Below are 17,498 nucleotides of genomic sequence, written 5' to 3'. Positions count from 1 at the left end.
CCAGCATAGCTTCTGATCCCAAGGAATTCCAAATACATATTAGTCATTTCCCCCAAAGTGCAGATCTTGGCAAAGGGGTCTTTAAATTTCTCTCCAGTAGTGTGAACAGCAAAGGGGTGCTGGAAACTGTAGCTCTGTGATAAATAAACTCTTGTTTCCAGGATTCTTTGGGGGAAACAATGACTGCTTAAAGCAGGCATAGGCAAACTCGGCCCTCCAGATGTTTTGGGACTACAATTCCCACCATCCCTGACTACTGGTCCTGTTAGCTAGGGATGATGGAAGTTGTAATCCCAAAACAGCTGGAGGGCCAAGTTTGCCTATGCCTGGCTTAAAGTGATATAAAAGTGCTTTTAATATATGGTGTGGAGCTCACCTTTGGCAGAGCCCTCTGATTATTACATAAGCCAGTCACACACAGAACAAGAGAAAGATCAATGTCAGCAGCTGAGGTACATCAAGAAGTGTTCTGAGAAAGCTTTTGTGGCTGTTCATACTGAGGGAAAGGAAGTTAAAAACACACACATTTCCTGTGCCTCTACCCCTGCGCTAGCGCCAGTATATCTAAGCCGAAAAGTGTCCCTGTTAAAAATTAGGGGTTTAGATTAACCCCTACTAATTGGGTTTAAGAGAGTCACACCTACATCCATCCAACCCTGCTACAATAATGGGTATGAACCTTAACTTGGAAAACACTACCAGGTTTTGCATGGGAGCATCACACATAGTAGAGGGACGGGGCTGGTACTGTGGGTTGAACCACAGTGTCTAGGACTTGCCAATCAGAAGGTTGGCAGTTCGAATCCCCACGACGGGGTGAGCTCCCATTGCTTGGTCCTTGCTCCTGCCAACCTAGCAGTTCGAAAGCACGCCAAAAAAAGTACAAGTAGATAAATAAGTACCGCTCCGGCGGGAAGGTAAAAGGTGTTTCCGTGTGCTGCTCTGGTTTGCCAGAAGCGGCTTAGTCACGCTGGCCACATGACCCGGAAGCTGTACGCCAGCTCCCTCGGCCAGTAAAGCGAGATGAGCAGCGCAGCCCCAGAGTCGGTCACAACTGGACCTAATGGTCAGGGGTCCCTTTACCTTTATCACACATAGTGGGCATAATGTTTGAAATCTAATGTCTATTAGTTTCTGTACCAGGAAGATGGCATCGAAATGGAGACACAGAGTGGTATCACTACTGCTTTCCTGCCATATATAGACCAACGACGAACTCCTAGGACCCCTAAACATGGCTGATTGCTGACCTGGGGGCCAGCAGCATTGCCCATCAAATGCTCTCATCACAAATGCCAGAAATAAGGTTACAGCCAAGGCTTGCCTTACTGAACAAATAAACAAACGAGAGATGAGGAACCTGTGGTCCTCCAGATGTTGAACTCCAACTTCCATCTACTCCAGCCATCCGGGGGTTCTCAATTCCTGGAATAAAGGAAGGGTAGATAATTAGATGGACATAGGTTAAGGGAAGATGAATTCTGTTTAAATAAACTTATCATCATCATTTTATTTGTATGCTGCATTTCCACAGTTAAAACAATGCTCAAGGCAGCTTACAATATGAAAAGATTTACATAATTACAAATTTAGCAAAGTAGTCATAAAAATAAATAAAACATATTAAAAACTACATAACCAAACTGAACAATTTCCACATAAAAATAAAGATACAAAGAGTTAATATCAGTAGTATCAGTTAATATCATTAACAACAGCAAAAACTCCCAACCAAACTTCCCCCAAAATACCCCAGTCCTTGCTAGGCAGCAGCCACAGCTGCAGTCCTTATGAGGCCTGTCAGGCCCTGCCCAAGGCCAGAAAAGATGTCTATGATAAGGGCTTCAGTTCCAAATCAATCCTGCAGTGGAGGGAGTATAGATGTCTTCTGGCAAAGAGTATACTCAGTTGAGGTCTGAATGCATGGTTTGAATAGTGCTCCAAAGAACTTAGATGTTAGTACAGTGGTACCTTGGGTTAAGAACTTAATTCGTTCCGGAGGTCCGTTCTTAACCTGAAGCAAAGTTCTTAACCTGAAGCACTATTTCTGGCTTAGTGGAGTTTGTAACCTGAAGCGTATGTAAAACGAGGTACCACTGTATCAGCAATTGTTACCTTCAGGGGAAAGGGCTTTTGCCAGTTGCATGCACATTCACACACCAAAATAGGCAAACATTAGCTCAGGAAAGATGGGTGGAAATGTTAAAAACAATGTTGACTTCAACAGCAGAGAACACAAAAGTATTTAAGGGTGCAGCGCCTGAGTGCCAGCTTGGCCCTGTGACCATGGTTGCCCAGGGCCGTGGGTGCCATGCAACGTGAATGGCCCCGACACCAAAATTTGTGGGTGCCCAACCCTTCATAGGGAATATTGTGGGTGCTTGGACACCCAGAGCCCCAGGGAGTTGGTATCTATGGTGCAGCCCTATATTACTCGTTTCCTAAGGCAGGAGAAGGTAACTTGCAGCCTGTGTTTGACCTCACCTTACCAAAAACCCACAAAGCCATTTTGTGGCTGTGTTGGACGTGTTATTGTTTTCAAGCAGCAGGTGGTGCTATTGAGTCCCATAAGAATGCTGGTGAGAGCAGACAGGTTCCAGCGCTCCACCATCTCCTTCAAAGCCAACTGGGGCAGGCATGGATTGAGAGAAGGTGTTGTAGGCTGCACACCTGAAACTACATTGCCCTCCTTCTCAGCATCAGTAATTGAAACTGACTTCACAAAATCAACACAATGGTGTGTTAGACACCATACGCCTCTGCAGGAACTTTGGGGAGGGAGGTCTGGGGCAAAGTAAAACACTGAAAAGACACAGCATATTTCTCACCAAAATCTGAGAGTGCATGCCAGAGGAGGCTAAAGTTGTTTAAGTCTGTTTTGACCTTTGATCACTATTTAAGCATGTAGCAGTTTTAAGAATGCTTTGCAGGGCAATCTAAGCCATATCTAATCAGAGAAATAAGTCCTATGGTGTTTACTCCCAGGTAAGTGGACTAAAGATTGCAGCTGTAGAGGTGAACATTTCCGTGATCGGGAAGCACTCATCTATTCTCCCTTCCCCTGCAAAATAAAAAAGGAGGAAAAATAATTGCCAGTTGACATTAAGAATATTTCACCAATCTTCATTTAGACCTGAGGATTAATATAGGCAGTCTATGTGTCCTAGCAGCCTGAAATAATATTAGTGTACCTTAAACTAGGGACACAGGTGGCGCTGTGGTCTAAACCACTGAGCCTAGGGCTTGCTGATCAGAAGGTTGGTGGTTCGAATCCCCGCCATGGGGTGAGCTCTCGTTGCTCGGTCCCTGCTCCTGCCAACCTAGCAGTTCGAAAGCACGCCAGAAAAAGTTCAAGTAGATAAATAGGTACTGCTCCAGTGGGAAGGTAAACAGTGTTTCCGTGCGCTGCTCTGGTTCGCCAGAAGCTGGCCACATGGCCCAGAAGCTGTATGCCGGCTCCCTTGGCCAGTAAAGCAAAATGAGCGCCGCAACCCCAGAGTTATCCGCGACTGGACCTAACAGTCAGGGGCTCCTTTACCCTGTTTACCTTAAACTAGGGATGGACAAACAAATTTATTTCTGATCTCTGTCAGTTTTTCATGTGTTCATTCATAAGTTTGTTTTACTCTGTATCTACATCATTCTGCATGTTTTAAAAACCCCCACAAAAATTCAGTATCTTATTTCCATAGAATATGGAAATACTGGATTTTGTACATACTTTATCCTAAACAATTTGGAATACAGATGTTGGTGTTCTTTTCTTTAGCCGAGAACTATAATGCAAAATTCAAATTAGTGCAAAAACTGGAGGAAAGCTACATATGATCTATATGGTAGTACAGAATAACCAAAGACAACTATTAAGTATCCCTGCCTTAAGCATATGTACATTATTTGTAAACGTGCGACAAGTCTTCCTGCTTATCTCTGCACAGGAACAATGATTTTTAAAAGAAACCGTTCCATTGAGTACAAATGTGGCAATCGGATTCCCTCTGTTCTTGTGAAAGCTATAAACTTCTTTTTAAAGACATCTGACATTTTGAAGAACGGGACAGATACTGCAGAGGAGGAGCAGTACATGGTGTCATAGGATAGCAGCTGTTTCTGATCTTCTGACAGTTGGCTAATTAATAAAATACAACTAAAAATTGCTCAGTAAGAAAAATGGTTGCAGAGACCATTTAGCGGCAGTTGTACTAATGCAGTAAGATCATCTTGTGCTGAATTTAAATGGCATAAATGGATGGTCCTCAGCCTATTCCCTCAAATGATGCTTCACCTTTCTACATATCACAAATTATGGCCTGTTTTCTTCTGTTACCAGAGATGGGAGCGGGCATGAGAGATTGGGGGAGAAGGAGGCAGATCTGCAGCTGCTTACTAGAGCAATGCATGCATAGTGGGGTGGCAAGAATGGTGCAGCATGGCACAATGGCAGAGTCAATCCAAAGTTCCCACTGGTGCAACCATGAAGTTCTGGCCTTGCTGTTACCCTATGCACTAAGCAGCAACACTGCTGCCTAGAGGGCAGCAGCATGGCACCACCTTAAAGAAAGGAAACTGAATCAGGCTGGTCAGTATAGATCACAGACAAACAAAGGATGGATGTGAACCTGAAAGATTCAGGACCAGCTGCAAGCTGATGTTTAAGAGGGATAAATAATAAGTGAGCGATTTAACCATAGTTAAAGACCATTTTAAGTTTCATTATTTTTTATATTAAATCTATTTGTTATGTATTTATTATGTTTATATACTACCCTTCATTATATTAGACTCCAGGGCGTGGCACAACATAAAATCTATTCAATAAACATCAAAGAATGATAACATCCTATGAAGCTCATAAAAAGGTAAAGGTAAAGGACCCCTGACAGTTAGGTCCAGTCGCAAACGACTCTGCGGTGCTCATCTCACTTTACTGGCTGAGGGGAGCCGACGTTTGTCCGCAGACAGTTTTTCCGGGTCATGTGGCCGGCATGACTAAGCCGCTTCTGGTGCAACTGAACACCGAAACCAGAGCAGCACACAGAAACACCGTTTACCTTCCTGCCAGAGCGGTACCTATTTATCTACTTGCACTTTGATGTGCTTTCAAACTGCTAGGTTGGCAGGAGCTGGGACCAAGCAACAGGAGCTCACCCCGTCGCAGGGATTTGAACCGCCGACCTTCCAATCGGCAAGTCCTAGGCTCAGTGGTTTAGACCACAGCACCACCCACGTCCCATGAAGCTCACAGGCCACACCAATCTGGAAGCTGGAACTTGATATTTCTCTTCTTGCTTAAGAGAGACAGACACAGGAAACGTCTGCCTCCACCCAGACACAATTAATTACAGTGCCACCTAGTAACTAAATGATATAATGACACTATCCACACAGATCAAATGAGCAGATTAAAACTGATTTGCTCTTATTGGATCAGTTGAAATACCTGGGAAATTAAAAAAATGTTTCAATGCTGGTAACTGGCAAACCTCTTTGGGAACGTCAGTCTGCATCAGCATTGGAATTGTTCTGAGATGTTTTACTTGTTTTAGCATTTCTGTTTTTGTCACCCTGGGCTCCTGTGGGAGGAAGGGTAGAATATAAATTTAATTATTAAATTATTATAATATAATAATATTAATAATAATATAAATTTATAATTAATATTATAATTAAATAATTAAAATTTATAATATAAATTTATAAATAATTAATAATAATATAAATTTAATTATTAATTATTAATATTTTTTTAAAAAAAGATTTAACCAGAGCAGCCTCAACCCACACAAAGCATATATATTCATATGAAAGAGATGTAGAGCTTTTGTAAAGATACAGCAAGGAATAATACAATAAGTTATGAATTTAGTATGAGAGCAGCTTTGCCCGGATCTCCCTTTCTCAATATTCACTTTGACTTTGACCTGCCAGCTACCTTCCCTGGAAAGGAGTTGTGTGCCTTGTTCTATGCTGTTTTCTAAAACTTCTTAAAACTGTTTTGCTAAAACTTCTTCTGCATGAACCTGATTTCCATTAAAATTATATATACTGCCTGTAACCTGATTTGTAATAAAACATTATCCAATTAAAAATTGTATATAGTCCAAATTACATAAACTACATAATGCTTGCTTCGATCAAGCTTTCCTTGTTCTGTAATAATTGTGATGTTATGCAGATGTACTAATAATGACCTGCTAAGGCTGCAGTCGTTGCTACACTTACCTGGAAGTAAACCTCACTAACCTCAGTGATACTCAGTTCTGGGTAGATGTGCATAAAATTGCACTGTAAATGTTGTTTCACCTATTATTCTTAATCACTTTCATGAATAACAGATGACACAGTCTATTAATCCAAGCCGTGTTTCATCCTTTTTACATAATATGGATAACCATCTGGTTTTTCCCCTTGCAGACAGCTCCTCTGATTCAGAATTAAACTGTGATCACTGTGACTTTTCCTTCTCTTTTAGGAACCAATCCTTCATGATACTGTCATCTTGCAAAGGAAATTAGTGTCATAGAGATATTCATCTCCTAAACAATAAATAATAAGATAACTGGATGCCTAAAATAAATAATGGGCTGGAATCTGGAAGAGGCCTAAGAAACCAAAGCTCAGTTCAAACAAGATGAGAGTACTGTGGGAGGGTGATTCACCTGTGGCGTTGGTGTTCAACTAATTCTGGATGGGGAAGCACTCCCTTTTAAGGATCAAGTTTATGGCTTCAGCATATTTCTAGATGCAGATCTGTGTATAGAGACTGAGCTATTGTCTACAGCATGAAGCATCTTTACCATCTTTGGAATGCTTGCCAGCTTTGCACCGTTCTGGAAGAAGGTGGTCTAGTCATAGTCACTCCTGCTTTGCTAACTAATTCAGACTTTTGCATTTGCATACTATTGCATTGTGTGGTATAGGTGCTGTCCTTGAAAAGTGTTCAGAAACTTAATGGGCAAGACTTCTGACTGCAGCTTTATGTTGCGATTTCATGTCAGCAATACTGACATGACAAATGGAGTCTTTGGCTCCATTTGTTTCTATGGGCAATTCAAGGTGTTGGTTTTTACCTTTAAGGCTGAACCACCAAGCTAAAGGCTTATAAACCCACCCATTAAGATCAGCAAGTAAACTCTTCCCCACTGTCAGGTGGGTGACTACTAAAGGGAGTTTTTCTGCTTTGTTATTCTCTCCCAAGAAAAGTTTTGCCTGATGCCATCAGATTTGTCATTTATTTTATTTTTAATTCATAAAATTCATATGAATGTATGTATAGAAAATGTAAAGAAAAGCCTCACAGTAGTTTACAAAACCTAAGCAATGGAACGACCATCCTTCCCCCCATCTTTTAATCAACCATATGGCTTTAATATACCTTTATGATCGGTTTATTTTATTCCCTGCCGCCCTTTTGCTTTACACTGTATATTGTTTTATTGTGCTTGTTTTTAAAAACTGCAAGTCACTTTGTGGATATTTTTAAAAGCTAGAAATATGGGAATAGATGGAATACAGTATCAGCCTGTGAAGCACATGTGGGGAACCTTTGGCTCTCCAGATGCCGATGAACTATGAATCCCCTCAGTTCCAGCAAGCATGGACAATGGCTACAGTAAAGCCAAAATTTTACTATCTAGGCTAGGGTGGCATGCAGCCCTTGAGACCTTCACTGGCAGCCCTTGGCAATATTTGATGCCCCCACAGACCTCACACCACCACCTTCCCAAACCTAACTCTCCAATCTCTCTTTCTCATGAGAGCTGATGATATTAGTCCACACAGAAAGGAAAAGTGACACATGTATTAGCTTTCCCCTTTCTGATTCCCATATCCTGTTCTTTCCTCATGTTCTTTTTGTTTTTCAGATGTGATGTGACAGAGGAAATTAACCAAAATGATTTGTGATCAGCATTTCTACTTGTGTACAGCAAACACAGAATCAGGCAGTAGGATCCCAGCATCACTACCAGCCCTCATGTTTTAAGTAGAGTAGAACTGCAAAGGTGTTCAAGGCTATGACAAGCGATCTATGTTAAATGAACTTTATTATGTACTCCTAGAGACAGATGGCTGCCACAATGGGACCAAACCCACCAAAATATGAAGTATACAAAAGCCCTTACATCACTAGTTTTGTAGTGTAAAATATGAAAGCTTGAGATTGCCTTTAAGGATTGAATAGAGGGAATGAATCCTAGGAGTCATATAATAATACCAAAATTTGCTGATACAGCTCCAAGTATGCCCCTGTTCTTCTGCTATACCCATCCCATTGAAATGGAATTTATTCTTGCTAATGTTATATTTCTACTGTGAGGCAGCAGCATCTAACAGTTATATATCCATCTGCACTCAGTGTTCTGAAAGCTTCTGCTTATATCCTCCTACTCCTATCCTGCTAAAAATATATCTTTCAAAAACATGTGGTGTGGTGTTTTTTCTTACACCATATTAACTTGGATTCATATGCTACACTTGCAGCTCATCCAAAACAGCCATTAGATTTATTAAAGCATCTTACTGGATGATCTTTCTATGATCTTCCTATCATAGATGATTACAAGCTACTAGCTGAATTAAAAATCATATTGTCATATATATTTTGGCTGGTTTTTCGCTTGCAACTACAGCTTGACACATAGGCTTATGCAGTGTAGGCTGGACCTGGTGGAAATCATAGTGAGACTCATTAGGCCTGCACATACCTGCCTTGGCAACTGCCTTCATGGTAGAATCTATTTACCTCTGAGGAACTGGACTTTCATTCTGGAGAGCTGGGTTTTCATTCATGGCTCTGTTTGTGCCTGGGTTAGGGTCAGGAAACTCAGGATTGAGGGCTGAAAGTGGCCCTCAGGACTCATCCCAATCCACACATCTGCATCCCTAGGTTTTGCAAACAAAAAGGGCAGAGAAGTCTTCTCTCAACCATTTGTCTGCACTGGCATCAGAATTTTTTTTAGTAAAAACAACCAGGTCTTACCATACCTAAAGATTAGCAGCATGAAATCTGATGAACTGGGCTCTATTTCATGCTACAATAAACCTATGAATTTTTCATTTCTTTTCCTTGCAGAAACTAATATGACCACTCTTTGGCATATATTTTCTGTTTTGAGTTTCAGGAGCTGCCAGGAATTGAAAAACTTGCTTGGGACCAAAATTATGCAGTTGGGTATGTTTACCCTAAAGTTATGGCTCTACTAGTCAGATTAACAGCAGCCCGAAGCTCTGGAAAGTATCACACAAATGGATTGAGGATCAAGTTTTGTAACCCAAACTGAATTCCAGTGTAACCCAGGGTAGTTAAACGTCCCAAAGCAAAGCCCATTTTTTGTGTTTGAAGGAGGCCACCTGTCATCTCTTGATCAATTTTTGTATGGGCCATTTCTTTAAAACCTTTTTCAAACTGACTGGGGAAAAGACCTCAATAGCAAAGATCAATATATAGGGGGGGGGGGTGTTGGGAGGGAGCTATCTCATGCACTCTCTGTCTCTAATATAAGCATTTAAACCTGCATCAATAGATCAGTTTGGGTTGGGGCTTTTTTATAATTAAAACAAACCCAGGCTAGGTCTAAAAGCACCTGTCAGCCAGGTAAAATTCAACTGGCTATCTTAGGATCTGCTTTTGATTTGTTTACTTTTTGTATGTGGAGAGGAAACCTTGAACGGCTAGTGGCTGAAGCCTGGCGACAAAGTTTACTGCTGTGTGACCATGAACATTTCCTAGGAAGCTGGAGTTCGTAGAATCTGAAAAGTTGGAAGGGACCCCAAGGGTCATCTAGTCCAACCCCCTGCAATGCAGGAATCACAACTAAAGCATCCATGACAGATGGCCACCCAACCTCTGTTGAAAAACTTCCAAGGAAGGAGAGTCCACCACATCTCATGGGAGTCTGTTCCACGGCGGAACAGCTCATAAAGGTTTTTTCCGAATGTTTAGCCGGAAACTCCTTTCTTGCAACTTGAAGCCGTTGGTTCGAGCCCTACCCTCCAGAGGAGAAAACAAGCTTGCTCCCTCCTCCATGTGACAGCTCTTAAGATATCTGGAAACGGCTATCATATCTCCTCTCCGTCTCCTTTTTCCAGGTTAAACATACCCAGCTCCTTCAAGCTGCTCCTCATAAGGAGGCTTACGCTTCTACATATGACCGGCAAACACAAAAACAAACACGAAAAGTGCACCAGGAGGGCACTCCCTAGATCTGAACTGGGTTCTTGGCCACGATTATGGTGGTGGTGATTCCGACCGGCCCAGCCTTCCTCTTAGTCACGCCTAGCCGGGCGGGGCCGGCGACGGAGCAGCCAACACAACCGCCTGCCACACAGAAGGAACGCTCTCTCTCTTATTTTATTTTATTTTTTACCTCAGAGAGGACTAGGCGGCGACAGGGCGCCTGCGCGCGCCCCCTTCCCCGCCCCTCTTCAACCGCGCTAACCAATGGCAAGAGCGTGGGTGGGCGGGGCTGAGCTAATCGGGTCTCTCCTCCCCCCCACACTCCGCCTGTTGTCACCGGGAAGGGGAGGGGGGGAGAAGGAACAGCTTCATCAGTCAGCGCGCGCAGTTGGGCGAGCGGTAGTAGCGCGTGCGGGAGACGTTTGGCCTCTCCCATCCCACCCACCCCCTCCGCCCCCACCCCCCAATCCTCGGCCGCGCGCGCTGTGCAGAAGGCGCTCTGTCCTCCCCTCAGCCCGCTCCCGGCCATGGCCGCCGGCGAAGGGAGCGAAGAAGAGGTGCGAGTACTGCAGACCCTCCGCGGGAAGATTTGTAAGTCGTCGGGGGAAGAGGGTGGTGGGGAGGGGGCGGTCGAAGGGAACGGAGCCCCCCCCCCCGTTTGTCTCTCTGTCCGTGTGGAAGGGCGGACACGGAAAAAGGCGAGATATTGGGACGGGGCGGCAAGGGGAAGGCAGAGCCGGAAGGAAGACGGCCTTTGCCTCGGGGCGGCCTCCCTGACTCACCCGCCGCCTCAGTCGTCCAGCCCCTGCTGTTGCCCGGGCTCCTTGGAGACGTTGCTGTGCCGCTTCCCTTACCTCAAGGGAGGGGAGGGCCGGCCTTCCTCCCTCCCTCCAGGCGGGGAGGGGGAGGTGGTCCCTGCATGGAGGTGCAGAGTCTCCTGTGGGATGCGCACACCTGTGGGCGGCCGTGATGAGGGAAAGAAAGAGAAAAGCTGAGGGTGGGTTGGGTTGGGGGGGGGGGTTGGCGGAAGCGAGAGACAAAAGCATACAGGCTGCTTCCAGAAGGGGGGCTCTGCTGGGTAGGCGGTGGGGCGTGGGCAGGGCGACGCTGTTATAGTAGCAAAAAACCAAACACTCTCACGGATAGAGCATCCGTGCAAAGGGGAATAGTGTGAACTGGGCATCTTGCACTGCAGCGAGCGCAAGCCACTCTCTTCCACTCCTTTGCGTTGGTTGGGCGAAACGGCCTCAGCCCTCCTGGCCTGCTAAGTTACCTCACTTGACAGAGAGAGACACCCGCTTGCCCCGTGCACCCAATCCTGGTTTCCCGTGGGTCTCTATGAGTGCAAGGGTTTGTAAATGGGGATTGCATTTTATATTTCTAGGTGTGCATGCTACATATTTTAAGCTGCATGCCTAATTTATTGTTACTTACTAAATTTGTTGGTCGAGTTACCCCAACGTGACTTGCAGCCTAAGGCAAGTTATGTGTGAAGAAGCCCTTGGAAATAAGTCATCCTAGTTAATAGCTGGCATTTGGATGGTACTTCATAAGGCACGTATTTCATCTCAATATTTTGAAAGCTTTTATAATACGCAGGCCATGACAATATTAAGGACATAAACTGACATAAACTGAATTTTGTGTAAAGGAGGATGGTGTAGTATCCCCCCCCCCCAATAGCAGTAGCAAACTGGCTTGTGGTGCCAAGACTAATAAAGCTTTCAGGGACTTAAGGCCAGTTTGTCAAAGGTAGCCCACAGAAGCTTATGCCATAGTAAATTTTTTGGTGCCGCAAGACTTGATAGCCATTTTATTCTGTTGTAGGAAAAACTATTTTTAAAAAAAAATTTAAGGATGTGGAAAGCAAGGACAGAATAAAGTTTATAGAGCGTATGATGCATAGAAAGCAATAATAGAAATTCATTCAGTAAGATACGGTCCCTGGGACAGATGGACCTGGCAGATAGAAGAATATTTGCAGTATAAGGGAATAGGATATGAAGTTATTGGAGCATTTAAAGGGTTGGTTTCTGAACAAGCAGGTTGCAGGTCCAAACATATTTGCTGGATGAAGTAGGGAAGAGAGCAGAAATAGCATCATGCTAGATAGTTACCTGGTATTTAATCAGGAATGTACTGTGGTCAACAATATCCTAAAGGGAGTTGAAACCTAGCCATGGTAATTGTGTGCTACGTGGGTGATGTGAAAGCGATCTACAGTTCCTGGCACATATTCTAGGGATCTGTTCTTCCTGTGTGTGTTTGCAAGGCCTTGTAATGCTGAAGTAGTACTGCACCAAACTGGAAGTTTGGTGATGGCACCAGTGACACTTTGGTTCTCTAATCCATGTTATGATAGGGTAGAAATAGCAAGTATGAGAGGTGCTTGTAAGTGTGTAAGCTAGTAGACTGGGCTGTACCTAGCAAAATAGTTGGGGAAGTGCATTCCTTGCAGCTTGGGGAAGATGTAATAACTTCATGGGAAGGCCTGGCTTTAGCTGAAATGGAAAATATTTAGTTTTGAGAGCCATTAGACATTACTTGAAAAAAGTGGCATCCTTAGAAGTTACACTCTGCATTCAATCTTTTAAAGGTATTTCATCTTGTCAGAAAAATGCAACACATGGGATTCTTGTGAAATGTGATGTAGGGGGAAGCTTGTACAGGATGTTTTGAAGTAGTTGCTTAGAACTCTTTTGGATACATTAATGGGATTGTGGGGTAATAGGATCCATGTTAGCCAGACCAAATGTGGCAAAGAAAATTTTAAACTTGAAGGCAGAAAACCTTCTGATAAATTATAAGGGGCAAGAAAATGATAATGTTATGGGGCTGACGTAGATTTTAGGGCAGCTAGGACAAACAGGATGTAGTGGTTTTCCGATGGTGGGAGGGATCGAAGTACATTCATGTAAGTCAAACGTAACCCACTTCCTTTCTCACGCCTTTATTCAGTCTTGTAGAGAATGACTTGCAGCATGCTTAGCTTCCATTCTGATGCGGAACTAGATTTCATAATGTTTCAGTAGAACAGCATTGACGAGAGAAGCATTCTTATGAGGTTAAATGTGCATATTCAGCATCAAATCAACTCTCAGATTAACGACCCATAGAATCATAGAGTTGGAAGAGACCACAAGGGCCATTGAGTCCAACCCCCTGCCAAGCAGGAAACACCATCAGAGCACTCCTGACATATGGTTGTCAAGCCTCTGCTTAAAGACCTCCAAAGAAGGAGACTCCACTACACTCCTTGGCAGCAAATTCCACTGTCGAACAGCTCTTACTGTCAGGAAGTTCTTCCTAATGTTTAGGTGGAATCTTCTTTCTTGTAGTTTGGATCCATTGCTCCGTGTCCACTTCTCTGGAGCCGCAGAAAACAACCTTTCTCCCTCCTCTATGTGACATCCTTTTATATATTTGAACATGGCTATCATATCACCCCTTAACCTCCTCTTCTCCAGGCTAAACATAATTTTTTGTAGAAAAAATATTTTCAGTGAAAACTTATATTTTGAAAGATTCCATGTGTTAAAAATAGCATATGCTACTTGATTTTGTTTTATGTTTTTTAATAAAAAAAACCCATTTATTAAACTAGTATATTATCGCCCTTTGGAACAGTTGCCTTAGAAATTTTAAATTGATGAATCTAATTAAAGTTTAGTACATTTGCATCTTAAGAGACGTGGGTGGCACTGTGGTCTAAACCACAGAGCCTAGGGCTTGCCAATCAGAAGGTTGGTGGTTCGAATCCCCACAATGGAGTGAGCTCCCATTGCTCGGTCCCTGCTCCTGCCAACCTAGCAGTTCGAAAGCATGTCAAAGTTCAAGTAGATAAATAGGAATCGCTTCAGTGGGGAGGTAAGCGGCATTTCCGTGCGCTGCTCTGGTTCGCCAGAAGCGGCTTAGTCATGATGGCCACATGACCCGGAAGCTGTACACCAGCTCACTTGGCCAATAAAGCGAGATAAGCGCCGCAACCCCAGAGTCATCCGTGACTGGACCTAATGTTTAGAGGTCCCTTTACCTTTACCTTACATTTGCATCTTACTAAAATCTCTGCCATCTTTACAAATATTGAAGGAACTTATTTATAAATAAATAAATATCATTACCTGTCATTAAAGGGAACTGCCATCTTTTAATATTTCTTTCTCATTTCCTATTGCAGTAATGCAGCAGAAGCAAAATAATCTAAAATAGATGGACCTTCACACACTTGATTAATCAGTTAAAGCTCTGGTTGACTGATTTATTGTTTGGCAATTGAAGCAAGGGGTAATAATTACATGAATGCTACAAAGCAAATTTTAATGCCATTGTTGCATTTCATTCTGCATGCTTATTTTGATAAACAGATGGAAGCATTGCAGTTCATATTTGTGAAGTAGGTATTTGGAAATACGACACAGACATTTAAGGCATCTATAGTACATTGGTTTATCAAGGCATCTATAATGGGCAGCTGGCCACAAGCATACCTGACATCCTAGTGCCTTAAACTTACTTTTTAATTTTACCTTTTGTTACCTGATGTGGTTATATTTAGTATTTTATAAGTGCTTTTACTAATTGATCAAAGCACTTAACACATATTATCTGAATTCTTACAACATCTCTGTATAATACATCAGTTTTATCCGAAAATTTGGGATGAAAATGGAAATGGCTGAAGTTGAGAGAGATTAGCTTGTGTAATGTGCAATCTTATGAACACTTAAATTGAGAGTAAATCCTACTGATCTCAGTGGCAGTTGAATGCAGTGGTATATCCATAGGATGGGGCTGTGTGGCTAAGCTAAGATAGGAAGCCCCTGGCTGAAAATGTGTAGCTAATTTTATCTGCCAATACATTATGTACTTTAACAGCTGTTTGCTATGACAAATTAGCTTTGACTTAAATGATTAAGCCTATTATTACCATCATTATTTGTTAATTTATATAACACATATATGCTAAAATGCCCACTTCACATACATACCCATCTTCTTTTAAGAGAAAACTAGCAGTGTTCCCCATGGGAATTTGTTTGACCATGGAAAGTACCGGTAGTATCTACAGCAATTAAAAGTGATAGTGATGTGTTTCAAAAATTTAACAAAGAAAAGAAGGGCCTGATCCACATGATATACTTCATAACTAGGAAATGCAGGTACATACCTGCATGTGTGCTTCTTTTCTCACCCCCTCACCCCAGAACACAACACTTTTGAGCGTTTATGCTGATCTTAGACTAGCAACTAGTGTGGAGGTGCAAAAAGGCTTTCTTGTGCTAATGAAGCAGTTTCCTCCAACTGCCAAAATGTCTTCTTCCAACTGCCAAATTGCTGTGTGTAGTACAGGCAAGAGTAACTAGCACACTTGGCTGACCGCAATTTGGAACAGCAGAGGAAGCATGCCCAGCTGCATCAGTGTACAAGTGGAATATATTGCATATCAAGGGAGGCTTGCACACATGTAGGTTATGTGATCTCTAGGCCATGCTGATTTTCACACTTTGTATCCATAGCATATTGCATTTTAAATCTTGGACTCTGTCTGCCTCCTCTCCCTTACGTGTATTGATAGTATGTGCTATATAGTGTCTTGAGGGCTAGAGATAGCTTTGAACAGTTACAATTAATAATTTTATGTAAAATGGTGGTTTTCATCCTCGTTCCTTCAGGGAGCTCTCTCTATGTTAGCTTGTTTTCCAAGGGATTCCAGTGCGTTGCAGAGGAATTCAGGGCTTGTTTTATAGTAGGAATGGGGACTACCTCTCCCCATCTGAACCAATCTGGACACTGCAGTCATCATCTGAGGGCTTTACTTGAGTGCCTCCTCCATGAGAGGAACAGAGGGTGGCAACACGAGAAGCCTTTTCTGCGATGGCTTCCTGCTTGTGGAATGCTTTTCTCAGGGAGATTTGCCTGGCACCTTTATTACTTACCTTGAGGCGGTGCCGGACAAAAACTTTGGCTGATCATCATTCTATGGCCTTTTAAATGTGTTTGTGGGAGGGAGGTTATTGATTTTTGTGTTTTGTGTTTTCATTTTGTACTCTTATGTTGTGAATGCCCTGTGATCTTCAGATAAAGGGCGTTATACAGTACAAGTTTAAGTAAATAAAAAAGGAATAAAACCTGTGGTCCTTCAGATGTTCCTGGACTCTATTCAGCCCCAGCCAGCTTAGCCAATATTTAGGGATGATGGAAGCTCAGTTCACAGTATCTGGAGAGTCAGGTGTTTCCCATTCCTTCTCTAGAGGTTGCACCCAGTTTATGTAAGACAGTCATCAAATCTGTTAGGTTTCCCTGTTGCCCAACTTGAATTGAGAGTATGATCTCAAATACACTCAGTACTCTGTTGCAGCTGCACTTTGCAAAGGAAGTTTGTCCACCATTACTGATTATTTCATTGAAAATGCTGAATAAACTAGGCTTTTCCAGTTTGAAAAACCAGTAATATAAAATGGTTTACTGTGCCATACTAATCCTTGAAATCACTTAGTAAATGGAAATCAGCAAACCTTTGTGTTTAGGCCAATTCTATGTTAGTTCTAGGGCTTTAACAATGAAGGAGTAGTCACTTGGAAAAGCTGATTGCTTGGAACTGGTAGGAAATTTGCAGACAAAGGTCAGTGCCATAAAGTACTAACACATTGGTGTTGAGATTTCATAAGTGTACTTACCTAAATGTATTTTATTTTGCAAAATGCTGCTGTAGAAATAAGGCTCTAAACTGGGGTGAGGAGTATGGCCAGCAGAGGTCTCAACTTAAATAAATTAATTGGGGGGAGGTGCCCCACATAATCAATAATAAGACATACCATTTGATGCCCATCAACTTGGAGGGTGGCCCCCTCAAATATTTTATTGGGGGGTTGATGGGACCTCAGGCCCCTAGGAGTTGGCTCCTATTATGGCCAGTGAATCAAATTTGGTGGGCCTCATTTTCCCCATTCCTGCTTTAAAATGTAATTTATCTTTAAGGAAAATTAATATCCCTGACTTCTTTCAAAATGATACTTTGTTTTATTTTATAAGGAAATTAGAACATTCTCCGGGCAAACTGTCTTAAACTAAGTAGACTAACTTTATTCTAAGTTACATTGTGTTAATATTTTGGTAGCAAGTACTATGACTTTTCAATGTGATAGTAACTCAAAAGTCTGGTTGTTCACTAGATATAGTTCAAACAATTTTTTTCCAGGGTAAACATAATAACTTTATAATGGACGACTAAATACAAAATTTGTTTGTTGAAAAAATACTAGACTCTGTTTGTGTTATGACTTGTGGCCATATTGCTTTCAGTTGCAATCATTAACCAGCC

At 42.4% G+C, this 17,498-nt stretch overlaps 1 protein-coding gene and 1 long non-coding RNA gene across 5 annotated transcripts in view; one reads left to right on the top strand and one right to left on the bottom strand.

Annotated features, from left to right (window-relative positions):
• Positions 1-1,093: 1,093 nt before the first annotated feature.
• On the bottom strand, positions 1,094-11,150 carry LOC310678722. Of its 3 annotated transcripts, none has more exons than XR_014511891.1 (5): positions 10,960-11,150; positions 8,706-8,883; positions 5,484-5,573; positions 2,829-3,061; positions 1,094-1,425 (listed from the first exon to the last, which is right to left on the bottom strand). It is a non-coding gene; the product is annotated as an uncharacterized lncRNA (long non-coding RNA). The 3 variants fall into 3 exon arrangements; XR_014511893.1 differs by lacking the exon at positions 10,960-11,150 and adding an exon at positions 8,986-10,374; XR_014511892.1 differs by lacking the exon at positions 10,960-11,150 and having other exon boundaries at positions 8,706-10,374.
• The window catches only part of RASA2 (RAS p21 protein activator 2), a 46,530-nt gene continuing 39,531 nt past the window's right edge, over positions 10,500-17,498 (top strand). For both annotated transcript variants that reach the window (XM_083442669.1, XM_083442668.1), the window contains exon 1: positions 10,500-10,768. In XM_083442669.1, coding sequence (XP_083298795.1) covers positions 10,705-10,768 — 64 coding nt within the window. In that variant the 5' untranslated portion in view covers positions 10,500-10,704. The remainder of the gene's footprint in view (positions 10,769-17,498) is intronic.

The sequence above is a fragment of the Podarcis tiliguerta genome (assembly GCF_965153285.1).
Source record: "Podarcis tiliguerta genome assembly, chromosome: 5".
Classification (NCBI taxonomy): domain Eukaryota; kingdom Metazoa; phylum Chordata; class Lepidosauria; order Squamata; family Lacertidae; genus Podarcis; species Podarcis tiliguerta.
This window is presented reverse-complemented; position numbering and strand designations above follow the sequence as displayed.